The sequence below is a fragment of the Pan paniscus genome, chromosome 1 (genome assembly GCF_029289425.2).
Source record: "Pan paniscus chromosome 1, NHGRI_mPanPan1-v2.0_pri, whole genome shotgun sequence".
Classification (NCBI taxonomy): Eukaryota; Metazoa; Chordata; class Mammalia; order Primates; family Hominidae; genus Pan; species Pan paniscus.
Genome location: NC_073249.2, coordinates 173,939,181 through 173,959,812, shown reverse-complemented (window position 1 = coordinate 173,959,812; position 20,632 = coordinate 173,939,181). Strand labels below are relative to the sequence as shown.

At 43.8% G+C, this 20,632-nt stretch overlaps 2 protein-coding genes across 17 annotated transcripts in view; one reads left to right on the top strand and one right to left on the bottom strand.

Moving 5' to 3' along the window:
* The window catches only part of ZYG11A (zyg-11 family member A, cell cycle regulator), a 76,934-nt gene that overhangs the window by 47,296 nt on the left and 9,006 nt on the right, over window positions 1-20,632 (top strand). For 4 of the 11 annotated variants that reach the window (XM_057298839.2, XM_034965380.4, XM_055092702.3 and 1 more), the window contains 3 exons: window positions 2,612-2,673; window positions 3,725-3,822; window positions 9,551-12,778. In XM_057298839.2, the coding sequence (XP_057154822.1) occupies window positions 2,612-2,673; window positions 3,725-3,822; window positions 9,551-9,726 (336 nt within the window). In that variant the 3' untranslated portion in view covers window positions 9,727-12,778. Of the gene's footprint in view, window positions 1-2,611; window positions 2,674-3,724; window positions 3,922-9,550; window positions 14,603-20,632 lie in introns of those variants that run through there. The other 7 variants (XM_055092687.2, XM_055092674.2, XM_055092698.2 and 4 more) reach the window with 5 other exon arrangements.
* The window catches only part of ECHDC2 (enoyl-CoA hydratase domain containing 2), a 31,715-nt gene continuing 24,085 nt past the window's right edge, over window positions 13,003-20,632 (bottom strand). For 4 of the 6 annotated variants that reach the window (XM_034965420.3, XM_063607520.1, XM_063607527.1 and 1 more), the window contains 3 exons: window positions 15,911-15,961; window positions 14,207-14,254; window positions 13,003-13,368 (listed from right to left, as the gene is read on the bottom strand). In XM_034965420.3, coding sequence (XP_034821311.1) covers window positions 13,291-13,368; window positions 14,207-14,254; window positions 15,911-15,961 — 177 coding nt within the window. In that variant the 3' untranslated portion in view covers window positions 13,003-13,290. The remainder of the gene's footprint in view (window positions 13,369-14,206; window positions 14,255-15,910; window positions 15,962-20,632) is intronic. The other 2 variants (XM_063607516.1, XM_063607526.1) reach the window with 1 other exon arrangement.

Here is a 20,632-nt window from a genome sequence, read left to right as displayed (position 1 = left end):
TGGCCTCCTGAAGTGCTAGGATTACAGGTGTGAGCCACCATGCCCGGCCAATTTAAAAAAAAGATTTTTTTTTTTTTTTTGAGACTCGGTCTGTTGCCCAGGCTGGAGTGCAGTGGTGTGATCTCAGCTCATTGCATCCTCCACCTCCTGGGTTCAAGTGATCCTCCCACCTCAGCCTCCCAAGTCGCTGGACTACAGCTGCATGCCACCACACCTAGCTAACTTTTGTACTTTTAGTAGTGGCAGGGTTTCACCATGTTGGCCAGGCTAGTCGCAAACTCCTGACCTCAAGGGATCTGCCCACCTCAGCCTCCAAAAGTGCTGGGATTACATGCATGAGCCATCATGCCCAGCCTAATTTTTAAGTTTTCCTGTTCGTCCAAGGCTACTGTTTCCTGCAAGTTGCTTTTTTTCCTGTTTATTTTGTTCCATTGTGTTAGAGATTTTCCTAAAGTTAGGGTGATTCTGAGCTGTCCATGGGGACAGCTAAGAGTGGGACTGATTGAAAACTGCAGACAGGTAGAATGTGTCAGAGGCTCGCTCTGTCACCCAGGCTGGAGTGCAATGGCATGATCATAGCTCACTGCCGCCTCTGCCTCCTGGGTTCAAGTGATCCCTCCGCCTCCCGAGTAGCTGGGATTACAGGCGCCTGCCACCATGCCCAGTTAATTTTTGTATATATTTTTTTACTAGAGACGGGGTTTCACCATGTTGGTCAGGCTTGTCTCCAACTCCTGACCTTAGGTCATCCACCCACCTCGGCCTCCCAAAGTGCTGGGATTACAGGTGTCAGGCACTGCACCCGGCCAGTAAATAAAATTAAAAAAAAAAAAATTAGCTGGGCGTGGCCGGGCACGGTGGCTCACGCCTGTAATCCCAGCACTTTGGGAGGCCGAGGTGGGCAGATCATGAGGTCTGGAGATCGAGATCCTCCTGGCTAACATGGTGAAACCCTGTCTCTACTAAAAATACAAAAAATTAGCTGGGCGTGGTGGCGGGCACCTGTAGTCCCAGCTACTCGGGAGGCCGAGGCGGGCAGATCATGAGGTCTGGAGATCGAGATCCTCCTGGCTAACATGGTGAAACCCTGTCTCTACTAAAAATACAAAAAATTAGCTGGGCGTGGTGGCGGGCACCTGTAGTCCCAGCTACTCGGGAGGCTGAGGCAGGAGAATGGCGTGAACCTTGGAGGTGGAGCTTGCAGTGAGCCGAGATCGTGCCACTGCACTCCAGCCTGGGCAACAGAGCGAGACTGCCTCAAAAAAAAAAAAAAAAAAAAACAGCCGGGCGTGGTGGTGGGCACCTGTAATCCCAGCTACTTGGGAGGCTGAGACAGGAGAATTGCTTGAACTCAGGAAGCAGAGGTTACAGTGAGCCGAGATCGTGCCATCGCACTCCAGCCTGGGCAACAAGAGTGAAAATTCGTATTCAAAAAAAAAAAAATTATAAGCTTAATTGTCAGTAGTCTGAAAGCCTAGTAAAAGGAGAGAGTTGAGGGGCAGGGGATCTCAACATTTAGTATTTAGGTTTTAACTCCAGACACACCCCTGTTTTTATCATGGTGTTCCCACCCTGAATTGTTTATGGGGTTGCCCAGTCCAGATGTTTTTATTAAGGATCACAGAAGAAATCGGGGAGTCCGAATCCTTTGAACCAGTCTTCCTATTTTCTTTTTCTTTCTTTTTTTTTTTTTTCCCCAAGATGGAGTCTCGCTGTGTTGTCCAGGCTGGAGTGCAGTGCAGTGGCGCCATCTCAGCTCACTGCAACCTCTGCCTCCTGGCTTCAAGCGATTCTCCTGCCTCAGTCTCCTGAGTAGCTGGGATTATAGGCACACACCACCATACCCGGCTAATTTTTGGATTTTTTTAGTAGAGACGGGGTTTCACTGTGTTGGCCAGGCTAGTCTCAAACTCCTGACCCCAGGTGATCTACCCGCCTTGGCCTCCCAAGTGCTGAGATTACAGGCATGAGCCACCGTGCCCGTCCCACTCCTCCTATTTACAACCCCACTGTAATTTCACTTCAGGAAGTACCTCATGTGCCAAATTTTTAAGTCTCTTAGGGTTTCTCTTCAAATTGGTTTGTGTTTTTTGTTTTGTTTTGTTTTTTGGGTTTTTTTTTTTTTTTTTTTTGAGATGCCCGGCTAATTTTTTTTTGTACTTTTAGCAGAAACGGGGTTTCACCGTGTTAGCCAGGTTGGTCTCTATCTCTTGACCTTGTGATCCGCCCGCCTTGGCCTCCCAAAGTGCTGGGATTACAGGCGTGAGCCTCTGTGCCCAGCCTGGTTTGTGTTTTAACCTTTCCAAGTGCTAGGTATTAAATCAGTTACCATTTTTCCATGTGCATTGTTCTTTGTTTTACTTTCTGTTAATGGGATTATGGAGGAGTAGAGGTAAATGCGTGCTCAGTCCAGCATCTTTAAACAGATGCCCCTTGTTCTTGTAATTTTTCCCACATTGTTAAGATAGTGTGTGTATATAATCGTTATGTGATTGATATTTTGCCAAGTAGATGTATCTAAATTTGTTCAATCGTTCCCAGATTTTGAAACATTTTGTTGTAAATGATGGATTATTCAAATGTTGGTTTCTCTCTCTTGTTTTTGGAGTAGCGTGCAACCATACAGAATTGGCCAAGTTCAAGTTGTAAGATGACAGCATTGGTGACCTATAGGTAATTTCATGGTGTTGTGCTTTTCTTCTTTTTTTTTTTTTCTTTTTTTTATTTTTGAGACAGAGTCTTGCTCAGTCGCCCAGGCTGGAGTGCAGTGGCACAATCTTGGCTCACTGCAAGCTCCACCTCCCGGGTTCACGCCATTCTCCTGCCTCAGCCTCCCGAGTAGCTGGGACTACAGGCACCCGCCACCATGCCCGGCTAATTTTTTGTATTTTTAGTGGAGACGGGGTTTCACCATGTTAGCCAGGATGGTCTCGATCTCCTGACCTCGTGATCTGCCTGCCTCGGCCTCCTAAGTGCTGGGATTACAGGCGTGAGCCACCGTGCCTGGCCCAGTGTTGTGCTTTTCTTAAAGGCTGTACTCAGTGATACAGTGATAATGTGTTAGAGTCAGCCTTATGTTCAAATCCTATTTCTCTGTGATATTGGGAAAGTCATTTCTAGAAGGTCAGCTTTCCTTGTCTGTAAAATGAGGCTGACAGTGTGCAAGATTGAGGATGCAATGAGATACTGAACATAATAAAGGGTTTAATACAGAATGCAATTTCTTAAATAATAGCTTCATTGTATGCTCGGTTACAGGGAGAAGTTGACCCTGTGGGGAAAATGTTTAAAATTTGAAAATTCTTTTTTTTTCAACCTTTTGAGTCAGGGTCTCTCTCTGTTGCCCAGGCTGGAGCTGGAATGCAGTGGCGGGATCACATCTCAATGCAGCCTTGACTTCCCAGGCTCAAGTGATCCTCCCACTTGAGGATCCTCCCACTTGGCCCTACAGGCGTGTACCACCAGGCCCAGCTAATTTTTTTTTTTTTTTTTTTTTGTAGAGACGGGGGCTCACCTTGTTGCCTAGGCTGGTCTCGAATTCCTAAGCTCAAGCAATCCACCTACCTTGGCCTCCCAAAGTGCTGGGATTACAGGCATGAGCCACCATGCCCGGCTGTGAAAATTATATACATTATTATGTTAATTATATAGTATAAATTATTATATCCCTGAGCACTGGCCTAACTGTTCTGGATTAACATCTTTGTACTTTTTTTTGTTTTAGATCTTTCAAGACATTTTTCCCGCTCCTTGGCAACTTCTCTCAACCAGAGGTTCAGCTCTGGGCACTATGGGCTATGTATCATGTCTGCAGTAAAAATCGTATGTATTCAACATATATTCAAAACATAATAGTTTTCCAGCTATTTTTCTGTGTAATGATTAAGTTCAAGATGGATGTGCAAAAATTGTCTACCTCTGTCCTCTGAATTTAGGTGTGTTTAAAAAGAAACTGAAAAAAGATATTACTAGCTTAAAGCAATGCTTCAGAATTAGTAATCTATTTGGGGGTAGATAGCAAGCAAAATAAAAAGTAAAAGTTTGCTCCTACTTGTATTCCCCACAGACAAGCACTGTTAATAATTTGATACCTAATCTCCCAGATACTTTTCTATATCCATGCTATATTTAGTATGTGCTGTATATATGAAATTATTTTTTAACAAAGTGGGCTCATTCTGTGCATGCTGTCCTATAGCTTGGTCTTTTCACTCAACAGTTTATTGCTGACACTCTTCCTTTAGTAAAACATGGACCTGCTTCTGTGTAATGGTCTCTGGGAGACTGGGAGGCCAGGAGTCAAGGGTTATTTCCCAGACAGATTAAATATTTCTGCATCTTTTGCAATTTAAAATCCCTTTTGAGGCCAGGTGAGGTGTCTCCCAAAGTGCTGGGATTACAGCACTTTGGGAGGCTGAGGCAGGAGGCCAGGAGTTTGAGACCAGCCAGGGCAACATAGCAAGACCCCACCCATGTTTTTTACATTAAAAAAAAATTAGCCAGGTATGCGTGGCATGCATCTAGTGAAGCCAAGGTGGAAGTATCCCTTAAGCTCAGGATTTCGAGTCTGCAGTGATCTATGTTAGTGCCACTGCACTCTGTCTTAAAAAAATAAAATCCCCTTTGAGAATTTTCCGTTGATATCCTTTGTTGAGACTTGTTATACAATTTTTCATTGTATTATAGGAGATATAAGCTATTATTTTACAACAGGAAACCCAAGAGACAACTTTTAGAATTAAAAGTTTAGCTTGTTGACTAGCTGTAAAGCAAGTGTATAAAAACCAATAGTTTTATAATGCCAGCAAAAATCAGAAAATGTAATTAAGGGAAAATATACCACCACTCACTTTATTAACAAAAACATAAAATATTTTAAAATGCCTTTAACAGGTAATGAGACATGCAGTAAACTATGAGATAATTTAAAAGCCTGAAATAATTATGAGACCATTCCATTTTCTAAGATGGAATGACCTATTAGATATATAGATGTCATTTCTTTTCAGTTTATTAATGTAATATAATTCAACTGAATAGGTAAGAGATGGAGGATCTGAAAATTATTCTAAAGTTTATCTGACAGAATCAACAGGAAAGAACTAACAAAAATGTTTGTTTGTTTTTTTCTGAGACGGAGTTTCACTCTTGTTGCCCAGGTGGGAGTGCAATGGTGCTATCTTGGCTCACTGCAACCTCTGCCTCCTGGGTTCAAGCAATTCTCCTGCCTCAGCCTCCCGAGTAGCTGGGATTACAGGTGCCCACCACCACACCTGGCTAATTTTTGTATTTTTGTTAGAGACAGAGTTTCACCGTGTTGGCCAGGCTGGTCTCGAACTTGTGACCTCAGGTGATCTGCCCGCCTCGGCCTCCCAAAGTGTTGGAATTACAAGCATGGGACACTGCATCTGGACAGAAAAATGTTTTTTATGGGCTCAGCCTGGTGGCTCAGACTTGTATTCCCAGCACTTTGGGAGGCCAAGATAGGAGGATCACTTGTGCAGGAATTCAAGGCCACAGTGAGCCATGATCAGGCAACTGCCTACTTCCAGCCTGGGGAACAGAGCAAGACTCCTGTCTCTAAGATAAGAAAGAAGGAAAGAAATGTGGTTTTTAGGAGCTTGCACATAGACTTCTCTTAACATTGTAAAATGGTGCCATGAGTGGTTCTGACGTATGAATAGATAGATAGCAGATGATTGGATCAGAATAGCCCTGAAACAGACTCATACAGTTATAACAGGAGAAACTAACCGAAACTAGAATTCAGTTGAGTACTTATTATGTGCCAGGCAATGTTGTAAGCACTTTATGAATAACTCATTTAATCTTTACAACAACCAGAAGGGTAAGCATCTTATTTTATTTTATTTTTAAAATTTATTTAATTTTCATTTAGTTTAATTTATTTTATTTTTGAGACAGGGTCTCACTTCATTGCCAAGGCTGTAGTGCAGTGGCTTGATCACAGCTCACTGCAGTCTCAGCTCAGGTGATGCTGTCACCTCAGCCTCCCAAATAGCTGGGACTATGGGTATACACCACCATGCCTGGGGTTCTCCCCAAAAAGAGCAACCCTTACAGTATTTTTATCAGCATCATGTTAGATTTATAAGTCAACCTAAAGATAATTCCCATCCCTATGACAAATGAGTATTTCTTTAAAAAAAAGTATTTAATTTTTTTTCTTTTAAATTAAAAAAAAAAAACACCTCAAAACAAAAAGCAACAGGGTCTTGCTATGTTGCCCAGGCTGGTTGTGAACTCCTGGGCTTGAGTGATCCTCTTGCATCAGCCTCCCAAAGTGCTAGGATTATAGGCATGAGCCACCATGTTCAGCCACAAATGAGTATTTCTATCCAAGAACATGACTAATAAATATATTTTAGTTCTACCTTGTTTTCATATCCTTAAAGATAGTTTAGGTGTTACTATTTTACAGTCAAGGCTTATTTCAATTTGCTAAATACCATTTTTTTTTTTTTTTTGAGACGGAGTCTCGCTCTGTCACCCAGGCTGGAGTGCAGTGGTGCACTCTTGGCTCACTGCAAGCTCTGCCTCCCGGGTTCACGCCATTCTCCTGCCTCAGCCTCCCAAGTAGCTGGGACTACAGGTGCCCGCCACCATGCCCGGCTAAATTTTTTTGTATTTTTAGTAGAGACGGGGTTTCACTGTGTTAGCCAGGATGGTCTCGATCTCCGGACCTCATGATCCACCCGCCTTGGCCTCCCAAAGTGCTGGGATTACAGGCGTGAGCCACGGCGCCTGGCCTCAATTTGCTGAATAACATTTTCTTTGCTCATCACTGCTTGTTTTTTTTTTTTTTTCTTTTTTTTAACCCCCACCACTCCTTTTCTGGATTCAGGTTTTGATAGTGTATTACTGACAAAATCTCTTTGTCACCCCACCCCTATTCTTACTCTTAAATAATAATATAGCTGGATGTAGAATTCCAGATAGTTACTTACTTTATTTTAGCATTTGGGAGAAAAATATTTTCTTTTAGTTTTTTTTTTTGTTTTTTTTTTTTGGAGACAGTCTCTGTCGCCCAGACTGGAGTGCAGTGGCGTGATCTCTGCCTCATAGGTTCAAGGGGTTCCCCTGCCTCAGCCTCCTGGGTAGCTGGGACTATAGGCATGCACCACCATACCTGGCTAATTTTTTGTGTATTTTTAGTAGAAACCGGGTTTCATCATGTTGGCCATTCTGGGTCTCAAAGTCCTGACCTTAGATGTTCGCCTCAGCCTCCCAGAGTGCTGGGATTACAGGCATGAGCCACGACACCTGGCCATTTTCATCATTTTCTATTGTTGCTGTTGGGGTCTACTGTCAGCCTAATTATCATTTCTTGATAGGTAATTTTTCTTTTACTTTTTTTTTGAAACAGGGTCTCACTCTGTCGCCCAGGCTGGAGTGCAGTGGCACAGTCACAGCTCACTGCTGCTTCAACCTGGGCTCAGGTGACTCTCCCACTTCAGCCTCCTGAATAGCTGGGACTATGTAGCATCACACCCAGCTAATTTTTTTATTTTTTGTAGACACATGGTCTCGCTACATTGCCTTGATCCTCCTGCCCAGGCATCCTAAAGTGCTTAGATTACAGGAATGAACCACTATGTCTGGCCTATTTCTCTTTAACTGGGTCTAAATCTTTTTCTTTTCTTTTCTTTTTCTTTTTTTTTTTTTTTTTTGAGACAGAGTTTTGCTCTTGTTGCCCAGGCTGGAGTGCAGTGGCATGATCTCAGCTCACTGCAACCTCTGCCTCCTGGGTTCAAGTGACTCTCCTGCCTCAGCCTCCCGAGTAGCTGGGATTACAGAGGCCCACCACTATGCCCGTCTAAGTTTTTGTATTTTTAGTAGAGAAGGGATTTCACCATGTTGGACAGGCTGGTCTCAAACTCCTGACCTCAGGTGATCCACCCACCTCAGCCTCCCAAAGTGCTGGGATTATAGGTGTGAGCCACCGTACCCAGCCAACTGGGTCTAAATCTGCTCTTGGACTGTCTTTAATTTCAGTGATACATTTTTAAATGTCTGAACTTTTTATTTGCTTCTTTTCCAGATATTCCTATTTTTTTTCTTCTTTAAAAGTAATTATTTTGTGGTCTTTATCTGATCTTATTATGTGTGTTATGTTGAGTGGGGGCGTTTTGGATTGTGAAGTCAACTTTAGCAGGGCTTGTTTTTCTGAGAATTCATTTTAGAATGGATTGGCGTGTCCCTGAGGCGGTTTTGTATTCGCTTCTGTGAAGTGCTCCAGAGGTTTCCATAGGCTTGTGCTCGTTTTTTTATATTAATTTCTCAGCAACATTCAGGTAGTGTAAATTCAAACCTTATTACACACTTGGGATTGTGGTCATGAGATTTCTCCTCTCCTACTCCCGTATACCCCTACAGCCCCATCCATGACAGAGATGCTTCAGTATCTTATCCCTTTTCTTATCTAGCCCTTTGTGGGTCTACTTTTATGTAGGAATATTGCCTCCAACTCTGCAAGCTGAAATTGAAATGCCTCAACTACTAAGACCACCAGTTTCTTTCTGCCGCAGGCTAAGCTGCAGGTTAGCTTACACTAGCTGAAGTGCTCTTTGTTTCCAGCTCCTGGAAAATTCCTTTAGTTTGTACATTCATCTATGCATTAAAAAATTTGTGAATTATATTTTATTTAACATCTGGTGTTTTTTTTTTGAGAAAGAGTCTCGCTCTGTCGCCCAGGCTGGAGTGCAGTGGCGTGATCTCGGCTCACTGCAAGCTCACCTCCTAGGTTCACGCCATTCTCCTGCCTCAGCCTCCTGAGTAGCTGGGACTACAGGTGCCCACCACCACGCCCAGCTAATTTTTTTGTATTTTTAGTAGAGACGGGGTTTCACCGTGTTAGCCAGGATGGTCTCGATCTCCTGACCTCATGATCCGCCCGCCTCGGCCTCCCAAAGTGCTGGGATTACAGGCGTGAGCCACTGCGCCCAGCCACATCTGGTGTTTTCAACATCATTTAACTAGGATTAAAGATGTTTGGGCCAGGCGCGGTGGCTCACACCTGTAATCCCAGCACTTTGGGAGGCCGAGGCGGGCGGATCATGAGGTCAGGAGATCGAGACCATCCTGGCTAACACGGTGAAACTCCGTCTCTACTAAAAATACAAAAAAATTAGCCGGGCGTGGTGGTGCATGCCTGTAATCCCAGCTACTTGGGAGGCTGAGGCAGGAGAATTGCTTGAGCCCGGGAGGTGGAGGTTGCAGTGAACCGAGATTGCGCCACTGCACTCCAGCCTGGCAACAAGAGCAAAACTCTGTCTCAAAAAAAAAAAGAAAAAGATGTTTGAAGCATAGAGTTGTCTGGAAGTAAACATACTAAAATGAGCATCTGTTACCTCCTACAAGCCAAACAAGTTTTGAAGTACTGCTTTAGAATTGACTCATTTTATCTGTTAATTCCTAAGCCAAAGAGCTTAAACCTTTGTATTGTTTCTTCAGCAAGGTGAATGTGGTGACATGGGAATATTTAAAATGCCAGTTGTCCATGGAGTGTCTCTGCTTGATTTTCTTTCAGCCAGCAAATACTGCAAAATGTTAGTTGAAGAAGAAGGATTGCAGCTTTTGTGTGATATCCAGGAGCACAGTGAGGCAACCCCCAAAGCACAGCAGATTGCAGCCTCCATTCTGGATGACTTCAGAATGCATTTCATGAATTATCAGAGGCCCACTCTGTGTCAAATGCCCTTCTGAACCTAAGGAATTTCAGAGGTGTGTGCTCTTCCTCAATGTCAGGTGTTCTGCCCTGGCAGTAATTGCACATCAGTTGTCATTGGAGTTTGTGAGTTGGCTGTCTCATTGGCCTTTGATTGTTGATTTTATATATGTTACAAAAGGTTGGATTTGTATGATAGCCGTAATCCCAAGTCAAGTTGGACTCATTCTGCAGCCTTTCAGCAGCAATTTTGAAGACTCAAACCGTGGACTCTGGGAAGACCTGGGAGCTTGTGTTGGAACAGCTATGCAAGTTACTTTTCTCTAGCCTTGGACAATTTTTTCCCTTTGGGAGCTTGTCATGGGAGTGGGACCTGTTCACTAGAAGAGAAAGGAAAGACCTACAGGGAGACTTTGATATTTATATTAAATTTCCTTTGTTGTTATCATCATGTGAAGCTATGAGAAAAGCTTGGGAAGCATATGCTTCAAAATGTGGTGTTTAGAAGGCAGAACCCCTGTTGGAGAGCGGGGAAAAGAATTTATTTATTTATTTATTTATCTATCTATGGCTGGGTATGGTGGCTCATGCCTGTAATCCCAGCACTTTGGGAGGCCAAGGCGGGTGGATTGTCTGAACTCAGGAGTTCGAGATCAGCCTTGCCAACGTGGTAAAACTCCGTCTCTACCAAAAAATACAAAAATTAGCTGAGCGTGGTGGTGTGCACCTTTACTCCTAGCTACTTGGAGGCTGAGGTAGGAGGACCACTTGAGCCCAGGAGGCAGAGGTTGCAGTGAGCTGAGATTGCACCACTGCACTCCAGCCTGGATGACAGAGTGAGACCTCATCTCAAATGAATAGAGGGGTGGAGAAAAGAGAAATATATTTTTTTACCTTTTTTTTTTTTTTTTTTTGTGATGGAATCTTGCTCTGTCGCCCAGGCTGGAGTGCAGTGGCACAATCTCGGCTCACTGCAACCTCTGCCTCCCAGGTTCCAGCAATTCTCCTGCCTCAGCCTCCTGAGTAGCTGGGACTACAGGCACATGCCGCCACGCCCGGCTAATTTTTGTATTTTTTAGTAGAGACAGGGTTTCACCATATTGGTCAGGCTGATCTCGACCTCCTGACCTCGTGATCCACCCGTCTCGGCCTCCCAAAGTGCTGGGATTACAGGTGTGAGTCACTGCACCTGGTCTTTTTACAATTTTGGGTGTCTATCTTTGGCATGTTTCCTGTTACGTGAGCATGACATGCTGTGTATGTGAGTGAGCTTGTAGGGCGTGGTGGGACTTAGGCATTTGCAGACAGTGTTTAGATGAAAGATTACATGTAATGATAAATCTGAATCCCTCCATTTTATTTGGTTGGGACCATGACCAAAAATGGTAGGAAGAGGAAAGGCCAGAAAGAGACTTTGCCAGAGAGTTCACGGAGTTTTCTTACCCCTCATGCTGACTAAAGAAAACATGGGCTTTTCTGAAACCAGCTTCAACTACAGTATAAACTATATCAGAAGCTTATTTGATAAGCCCTGCGGAGCTGCTCTGAGGAATAGTGTGAATTCCTTCCTTGCCTTATTGTTGACTGTTAATGAACATGTTTTGTCATTTATCTGTTTAAGTTTTTCAGAAAATAAAAGTAAATTTCTGTTAGCACATTTTAGGACTAGATTTTTGTGCTTTTGGCTGGCTTGGTTCAGATTCTTAACTAGAGTACCATGTACTGTCTTTGGAAATCAAATGAGGACGAAGCTCATTCTCTTACTCTAAACCATGTTCCAAACTATTACCAGAGTCCAACCAGATAAGCAGAATTTGTAACCTTACTTCTTTCCATAGTCCTTAAACTGTACTGTATTTTTTCACACTCTTGCATGATTCCAAAAGGATATCTTCCTGACCTGGGTTCTAGTACCTCAGAGCATTGTTATCAGATGCTAGCTTATTCTAATGTGAGGATGTGTTAGGGGAACTAGTGTGTTAAGTCCAATTCTGTACAAGACATCCTTTCAAGTTCTATGTCATTCACAACAATCCTCACGGGTAGGTGAGTTTTATTTTCCTCACTTAACAGATGAGAAAAAGGAAGTTCAGTAAGGTGGTTACTTTCCTGGGTTGTCATAGCTGGTGTGGTTTGTGCTGACTGTAAAGGCCTGGGCTCTCCTGTGTTATTCTTCCTTCCAGGATGCAAGCATAACCCTGGGAGCACATTTGTATTTTGCAGAAATCAGCAATGTTAGTTATATTGTATCCATGCCCATGGTTTAGTGACTCTAGGCCAGGCTGAGGCTCAGCTTAGCCAGCGCTCAGATCCAGTTGGAGAATGACTGCAAAGGCATAGCTTAAGATGTAGCCTTGGTACCAGAGGAGGGAGGGGTATTGGGACCAGTATGGTTATGTATCAGCCTGCTCTTGGTTTTCTAAGTGTATCATCCTCTTCCTCACCTTTGCTCATGCTGTGTCAAGCTTCCTCTTCTGTACTTGAAATGTTCCTTAATCCTTCAGGCTTCAATTCCAATGTTAGTTGCCCATTTCCGGATCCTCCCTTCTTTCCATTAGAGTTAATTGCCCCTTTCTTCTCAGTGCTCCTAAATGCTATCAGAGTCTCCTGGAGGCTAGGTGTAGTGGCATACACTTGTAATCCCAGCACTTTGGGAGGCCCAGGCGGGTGGATTGCTTGAGCCCAATAGTTCAAGACCAGCCTGGGTGATATGGCGAAATCCTGTCTCTACAAAAAAATACAAAAATTAGCTGGGCATGGTGGCATTTGCCTGTAGTCCCAGCTACTCCAGAGGCTGAGGTGGGAGGATCACTTGAGCTTGGGAAGTGGAGGCTGCAGTGAGCTGAGACAGCGCCACTGCACTCTAGCCTGGAGCCTGGGTGGCAGAGTGAGACCCTGTCTCAAAAAATAAAAAGAATTTTCTGCCACCTTGTAGTTTACAAAAGTGTTTCACAGTGATGATTTCATTTGGTCCTCACGAAAACACTGTAAGTTAACAATTAAAACATATTTATTGAATATGAAGTGTTTTTATTTTGCTAAATCTTCACAAGTTTTGTTTTGTAGGTGAGGAAGCTGAGGCCCAGAGCATTTAAACAATTTGTCCACGGTTATACAGCAAGTAACTGGCAGAGACTGGGATCTGCAGTCTGACTCCTGACACGTGTTCAACCAATGTCAGAGTTTATTTATTACCTCTGTTGTTCACAGGAAGAAACTAGGGGTATCTTAAAATCTTCTGACATCTCTAATGAGTGCCTGATAACTGAGAGAGGTCAGGGGCTGAGAGCCAATGATACCAAGACTCAGAGAGATCTAATTTAATTCTTTATCATTCAAGTAGAGAGACAGGCATTTTCCAAAGCAAACCCAACCCTCGTGATTATTTCTAGCCAGGGTGAAGCTAAGGAAGGTAGCAGTAGGTGATAGGATCAGCACCTTGGTTCCAGGCATCATGCCAGTCATTTTATTTCCATCATCATCCTTGTGAAGAAATGGAAGTCTGGAGAGGTGAAATGATGAAGGCAATCCGGCCACAAATCTTCCTTCTGGATCCTGCTCTTCAGGGCATGCATCTCCCATGCTGAAGGTTAAAATGGGGGTCATTTGCCAACAAATTTGGGAGTCCGCTTCTCCCTGAAGGCTGCCATGCCCTCTAGCCGGTCCCGGGTTGGAATATTCTGCAACAAGGTACAAAATATTAGTTTTGGGGGAGCAGGGCCAGAGGCCCAAAAAGAGTTGCTTAAGCTTGTCCAGCCCAAGACAAAGCCAGGGTCCAAGTGTTTCCATTGTCTCTGGACTCTGATCTTGAGGCATGCAAAGGTATAAGCCTCCGTGGCTGCTTTGTCTCCTGGGGAAGACAGGCCAGCCTTTGTATTCTCTGTGCCCCATCAGCATTAGCCTCCACTTGCACACTGCCTTCATGCCTCCTGAGAACTCAGCTGCCGTCTGCAGTGGTCTGACATGAGGCTGCTCAGTAGAGAAAAAAATTCTTTGCAGTAAGAAATCTGGCTTTGAATCCAGGTTCACACTAGTTTCTCCAAGTCCCAGGACCCCTTAGGAGTATTTTGGATATCTGTTAACCTGGAGATTAGCATTTTTTACTCACCCATGAGTAAGAGATTTAATAGGTCAGTCCCAAGTGTACAGCCCCTACATTGAACACAGCCTGCAGGCTACAACCAAGCCCTTGACCTCCCAACTCCATCCTGAACTTTACAGTGGCAACTGATACAGAGGCAAAAGATGTGGTTCTTCCTCTTAAGGACCTGTGTTCTGTGATTCTCGGCATTAAGTGGGCAGGATGAACCCCAGTACATTAGATGGTTGAGGGAAAAGTCTCAGAGAGAAGCACTGTGGCTCTCCTCAAGCCACTCCAGGTGACTTATGAGGGACAATGGATGCGGTCAGACTGTTTGTGTTGAGAGGAACCTTCTAAATTGGTCATGTACCATACAAAGTCCCTCTAGCCTGGCCCCGCCTATGTTAACAAGCAGGCATGGGCTGGTTGCTACATACCTGGGCATAGCACATCCCTTCAATGGCCATCCCGGATGCAATGTCCACCTGCAAGAAAGACGTGCTCCCTGGATTGGTCTGACCTTGTCCATCTTCACCCACACTGGAAGCCAGCCCACCCTATTGCCTACAGACATCTATATGAGCAGAGATAGCTATGAGAAGGAATTTCCCTCCTAGAGAAGAAACACCATTCGTAACTATGACAAAACTGCTGGGAGAAACAAGAGACAGACTGAGACATTTTGCCAGAGAAGAGGAGTTCTCCTTCCCATCTGGCTGCCTCATCACGCTTCCTGTCACCCATTAATTCCTGAACCTTTATGACCTGGGCCCTGGCAATTGCTCCAGCCTCTAGGGCCCACTGATTGGCACTTAAAAGCCTCATTCTAAGAGAAGTACATGTGTGTGAACTTAGTTTTCACAGCAAGGGTTAGTATCCCTATTCTACAGCTGAGAAACCTGAGGCATAGAAAGGTGAAATAATTTGTCAAAGTTCACAACAAACAGTATGTGGAAGAGCAGGTCTTTGAACCCAGACAGCCCAGTGCCTCGAACTTGCACACTGTCTTCTTCCCTCACTCTCATCTGGACGAGCTGCTTGCTTATCCTCCTCTGTGCCTTTGCCCATACTTTTCCTCTGGAATTCTTATCCTTCCCACAGTCCAACTGTAGAAAACATTCTTTAACCCAGCACTGCCCAGTATGGTAGCCACTAGCCACATGTGAATGTCAAGCACGTGAACTGTGATTAGTGTGAAGGAGAAACTGAACATTTTATTTTATTTTATTTATTTATTTTGAGACGGAGTCTCGCTCTATCGCCCAGGCTGGAGTGCAGTGGCGCGATCTCGGCTCACTGCAAGCTCCGCCTCCTGGGTTCAAGCGATTCGCCTGCCTCAGCCTCCGGAGTAGCTGGGACTACAGGTGCCTGCCACCACGCCTGGCTAATTTTTTGTATTTTTAGTAGAGACGGGGTTTCACTGTGTTAGCCAGGATGGTCTCGATCTCCTGACCTCGTGATCCGCCCGCTTCAGCCTCCCAAAGTGCTGGGACTACAGGCATGAGCCACCGCACCTGGCCACATTTTACTTTTAATTTAAAAGCCACACATGGATATCATAATGGACCGCAAAGCTCTAACCTCTCTGGGGTGTCAGCGTGGTACCATTATCCTTGATTTGTGTCTGTATCTGCCCCCTCCCGGGGGCAGTGACCATGTTTAACTCATCCATCTGTATCCCAATTCCCAGCTTTGGTCTGGATTCAGTGTGTGATGAGTGACTAGATGGGAGAGTTGAGGTGGACAGATGGATTAGCCACACCCAAGGCATCACCCCAAGCCCTGCCCTGAGGCCACATTACTGCCAGCACAAATCTTGCAGCATGGACTGGCAGCCACACAGACCCGGGTTCTTTCTACTCTGAGACCTTGGGCAAATCATTTACCCCTTAACCTCAATCTCATCCTCTCTCCAAGGGAGAAAGATGAGGATAGAATGTAAACAATAATATTGTCTGGCCAAACTTCCAATATGCAGTTGTGTAAACTGACCTAGAGCACGAGGTCAGAGTTAAAGTCTGTTAGAAGAGTCCACTTCCTGAGTTCTTCCCAGCTGTGCTGTCTGTCTGAGCTCTGAAAGCACTGCGTCCCAGCCGTGACCAACTTTAGTGGACCCAAGTCCCAACCCAAAACCCTCTCACCTCCATTCCTCGGTCAATGGCTACTTTGCCCAGCCGCACGGCAATGGGGGCCTAGGGAAAAGCAAAGTCTTGGTTGAGGAGGGGATCAAGGCTGATAGTTGCAGGTCTGAGGTGCACAGCTTTGTTTTGAAGGAGGGAGGCAGATGTCTGGGTCTGGTTCCAGCCATTCTACTGACACGTTTCTTTAGCGTTAGTCCTATAACCTGTTAGCTGAGATTCTTTTTCTATCATGAAAGAAGCCAGACTCTGATCCCTGAACACCTGGGTTTGTTATTCAGCTCATCCTTCCAACATGCACAACATAACTAGTTTACAAAGTGCTTTCCTCCCCACAGACTCATCTAATGGTGCTACCCACACTTCTAGGCTGGTGTCATCACTGATCACCCAGCTGTGATTTTACAGCTGTGAGATTGCAGTGCAGGGAGGTGAAGCACTTGGCTGTGTTTATCCAATCATTGGTGAGACTTGGATTGGACTCCCAACCACCTTTCCCACTTCCTCGACCTCATTTCAGCAAATGCCAGCCTCTGCGGTAAGGTTTTACCCCAGCAGAGTGAAACAAAGTCAGGGTTAGGAACTTGGGCTTTCAAGTCGACAGGGCTGTGTTGAAATCCTGGCCTGTGGGGCGGTGCAGAGGGGCGGGTGCATTTTAATACAGCCACATAGAAGCAACAGTGTCTGCTTTGTCACTGGCCTTGGTTCCACACCAGCCCTAGCACTCCAGTCTCAGCCCCACTTCCAGGCAAGGAGGAATTACTTCCTATATCATATTATTTGAAGTGTTTATAAAACTTTCTCAGGAAAAGTCTCAAAAAAAAAAAAAAAAACTGGGAAAAAGAATTGCAATGCTTATGACAGATGAATTTCCTTGATTTACAAAAAAGTTAGTATAATGTAACTTTTAACCATTTACAAAAGAGTATGTAAAAGGTCCTTCACCGGAAAAGAAGTAGGAACGTGAAGGATGTCCAGCAGCTGCTACACGCTTGAAAGCCAAATCAAAACAGTGAGGTACTGTGCCCTTTCACCTCAGACCAGCAAATACTAAAATATCAATATGCCTACTACTGCCGAGACTGGGGAAACCAGTATTTACATACATTATTGATAGAAAAGTAAAAGAGTATGCCACAGGAGAGCAATTTGGCAAAAACTGGCAAAATGCTGGTGTGCCTTTATAAAACAAAACCAAACCTTTGTTTTGTTTTATAAACGAAGGTTTATAAATGTTTTGTTATATAAAATGAAGGTTTTGTTTTATATTCTTCCATGTTTGAATTCCTTACTATGCATATTTAAATTTTGTTTTTAAAATTTGTTAGAAACAGATTAGCCTCGAAAGATATTTTTTGTCCTCTAAGCCATTAAAAGGAATTTATTTAAATATGTAAGCATATGTGCATAATACACATCCTTCCATATGCAATGGAAATTTCTGGAAGAGTATGGAAACAATAGTGATCTAGGGAGAGAGAGGGATTGGGAAATGAAGGGCTGTTTGGGTTTGCTTGTGACTGAAGGGTTACTGGGATGTGGGACTTCCACTTTTAAAACTGGGGTAGTCACAGGTAAACCAGGACTAGCTGGTCATCTTGCCTTTGATTTTTACCTTATGCCCTTCTTACTCCTCTGTTCTTTTAGATTTGCTTGCCATATGTGTTATTATTTAGGTAACTACCCAATAAAGGAAGTAATCTTGGCCAGGTGCAGTGGCTCACGCCTGTAATCACAGGGCTTTGAGAGGCTGAGGCAGGAGGATTGCTTGCCCAAAGAGTTTGAGACCAGCCTGGGCATCATCATGAGATCCCATCTCTACAAGAAATAAAAAATTAGCTGGGCGTGGTGACTTGCACCTGTAGTCTCAGCTACTCAGTAGTCTTAGGTGGAAGGATCACTTGGGCCTGGGAGGTCAATGCTCCAGTGAGCTGTGATCATGCCACTGCACTCCAGCCTGGGCAAAAGAGCCAGACCCTGTCTCAAAAAAAAAAAAAAAATAAAGTAACCTTTTATTAAAGTTAAAAACGGTATGTACGTATGTTTGTGAGTGAAAATAGCCAAATTCTAGCCAAGTCAGTAGCTTGCACCTGTAGTCCCAGCTATTCAGAGGCTGAGGTGAAGGACTGCTCAGGCCCAGGGCTTCAAGGCTGTGGTGAGCTATGATCGTGCCACTGCACTCCAGCCTGGGCAACAGAGCAAGATCCTGTCTCTAAAAAGAAAAGAAAAAAAACACAGCTGAATCCATTTCTCAAAGTGTAATGTGTATTTACTATTTAAGAAGGAAATCTGATGCAAACTGTGGATATTGACAGTTTTTTTCTGGGCTGAGAAAACTCTGGAACCATTTGCTACCCTATCAGAGTGGTTTGTCCACTAGATGGTGGCCATCTACACCATCCCTGGCCCTCTCCTATCCGGAAACCTTTATTCTGAGCACCCAGTAACATAGGTGGAAGTTGAGGTTTTGTTTTTCAGGTTGACCCAGAAGGTCTCAACTCTGGGATTACTCATGCCAGTACTTGTTTTTGGTAGACTGGTGTTTTGGTATACAAAGCTACTTTTAAGTACTGAAAATATCAGTAATTATATAGTACCAATATTTTAGTATATTTGGAAATCTGAATTATTTTGTGATTGTTATTTAGTTAAGGCAAAAAGACAAACCCTATAGTCTACAGGTCTAGATATGAAAGCTGCAATCAGCCACTCCATTGAGTGACCCAGAGTTCTGTATTAGTTCGGAGACTTTCTAACCAAGTATAATAGAAACTTGACAGCATTAATATTGTCTAGGCAATAGCATCAGACTCTTCATTTATATATGATGAAGCTTAAAAAAAAAAAGACAAATGCTTTCAAAAAGCTACAGTCCCTCACCTCCAAATTAAAGATCTGTTTTAAGAAGTATTAGGATTATTTACATTTGAGAGACAGGAAAGAAAGGATTTTTGTTCAAAATTATACTATTTTATTTTATTAACAGAATCTTGCTCTGTCACTTGGGCTGGAGTGCAGTGGTGCGATCTCGGCTCACTGCAACCTCCACCTCCCAGACTCAAGTGATTCTCCTCAGCCTCCTGAGTAGCTGTAATAACAGGCATGAGCCACCATGCCCAGCTAAATTTTGTAATTTTAGTAAAGACAGGGTTTTGCCATGTTGGCCAGGCTGGTCTCAAACTCCTGGCATCAAGTGATCCTCCTGTCTTGACCTCCCAAAGTGCTGGGATTACAGCAATGAGCCACTGCACCCAGCTTCTTTTCTGTTTTAATACAAATGAGGTCTCACTATGTTGCCCAGCCTGGTCTAGAACCCCTGGTCTCAAGCAGTCTTCCCACCTCAGCCTCCCAAAGTGCTGGGATTACAGGCGTGAGCCACCATGCTAAGCCAAAATGGTTACTTTTATATGATTAATTCAATATATGTCAATATTAAAATGATGTATGGTTAACTTTGTTTTGTGATGTTTGTAAATTTTTGTATTTGAAATACATTAAATATTTAGTTTCAGTTTTTAAAATTTTGTACATATTTTGCTCTCTTAAAATACCTTTTTTATATTGCATTCTGTATTGTGCAAAATAAATGCCAAAATACCGATGTTGTTTTTTTTCTAATACTACAATCACTCTTTGTGACCTTGATGAACAAGTCACTGAACTTTTATGGGTTTTCTCACAAATAAAATGAGGATAATCAGTTCAACTGGATTATTCTAACAGCTGAGATACTACATTAAGGTACCTAGCATTATAGGCTAAGATGAATTTATTATAAATTAGTCTAACTTAGCTCCATTTAAGCCACTTTTAATCTTTATGGAAATTTGGGATCTCCTCTACCCAACCCCCTCTATCCTGGGCCCCCTGAGAGTTGGGAGAAGCCAGCAGACCCTTGCAGGGCCTTGGATACCCCAGACAGCCAGATCCCAGATATCCCTGCTGAGGGCTTTGGGCCCTGCAGCTGGTAGGGTTGTACCTGGGCAGGGCCTGACCTGCTCCCTACTGAGCATGGTACCCTTTGGGGTATCATGCTGAGAGGTTATCGTTTGAGGATTTTTAATTTTTTTCTTTCAATAGATTTTAGGGAACAGGTGGCTTTTGGTTACATGGATAAGTTCTTTAGTGGTGATTTCTAAGATTTTGGTGCACCGTACCCAACATGTAGTCTTTTATCTCTCACCCCTTCCCATGCTATTTGAGGATTTTCTTAATGAGGGGTTTTTTGGTTTTTTTTTTTGGCTTTTTGTTTTTGTTTGTTTGTTTTTAGCAACGGGATTTTGCTTTGTTGCCCAGGCTGGAAGGGCAGTGGCGTGACCAGCTTACTGCAGCTTTGAATTCATGGGTTCAAGCAATGCTTTTTCCCAAATAACTGGGATTACAGGCTCAAACTACCACATCTGGCTAAAACATGAGCCTGGCCCGTCACGGTGGTTCATGCTTGTAATTCTAACACTTTGGGAGGCTGAGGCGGGAGGATCACTTGAGCCCAGGAGTTTAAAACTGCAGTGAGCCATGATTGCACCACTGCACTCCAGCCTGGATGACAGAGCGAGACCCTATCTCTTCAAAGAAAAAAATGCTTAATACATGTCCTGCATGTTGTATTTCTTTTTTTTTTTTTTGAGATGAAGTCTTGTCCTGTCGCCCAGGCTGGAGTGCAATGGCGCGATCTTGGCTCACTGCAACCTCCGCCTCCCAGGTTCAAGCGATTCTCCTGCCTCA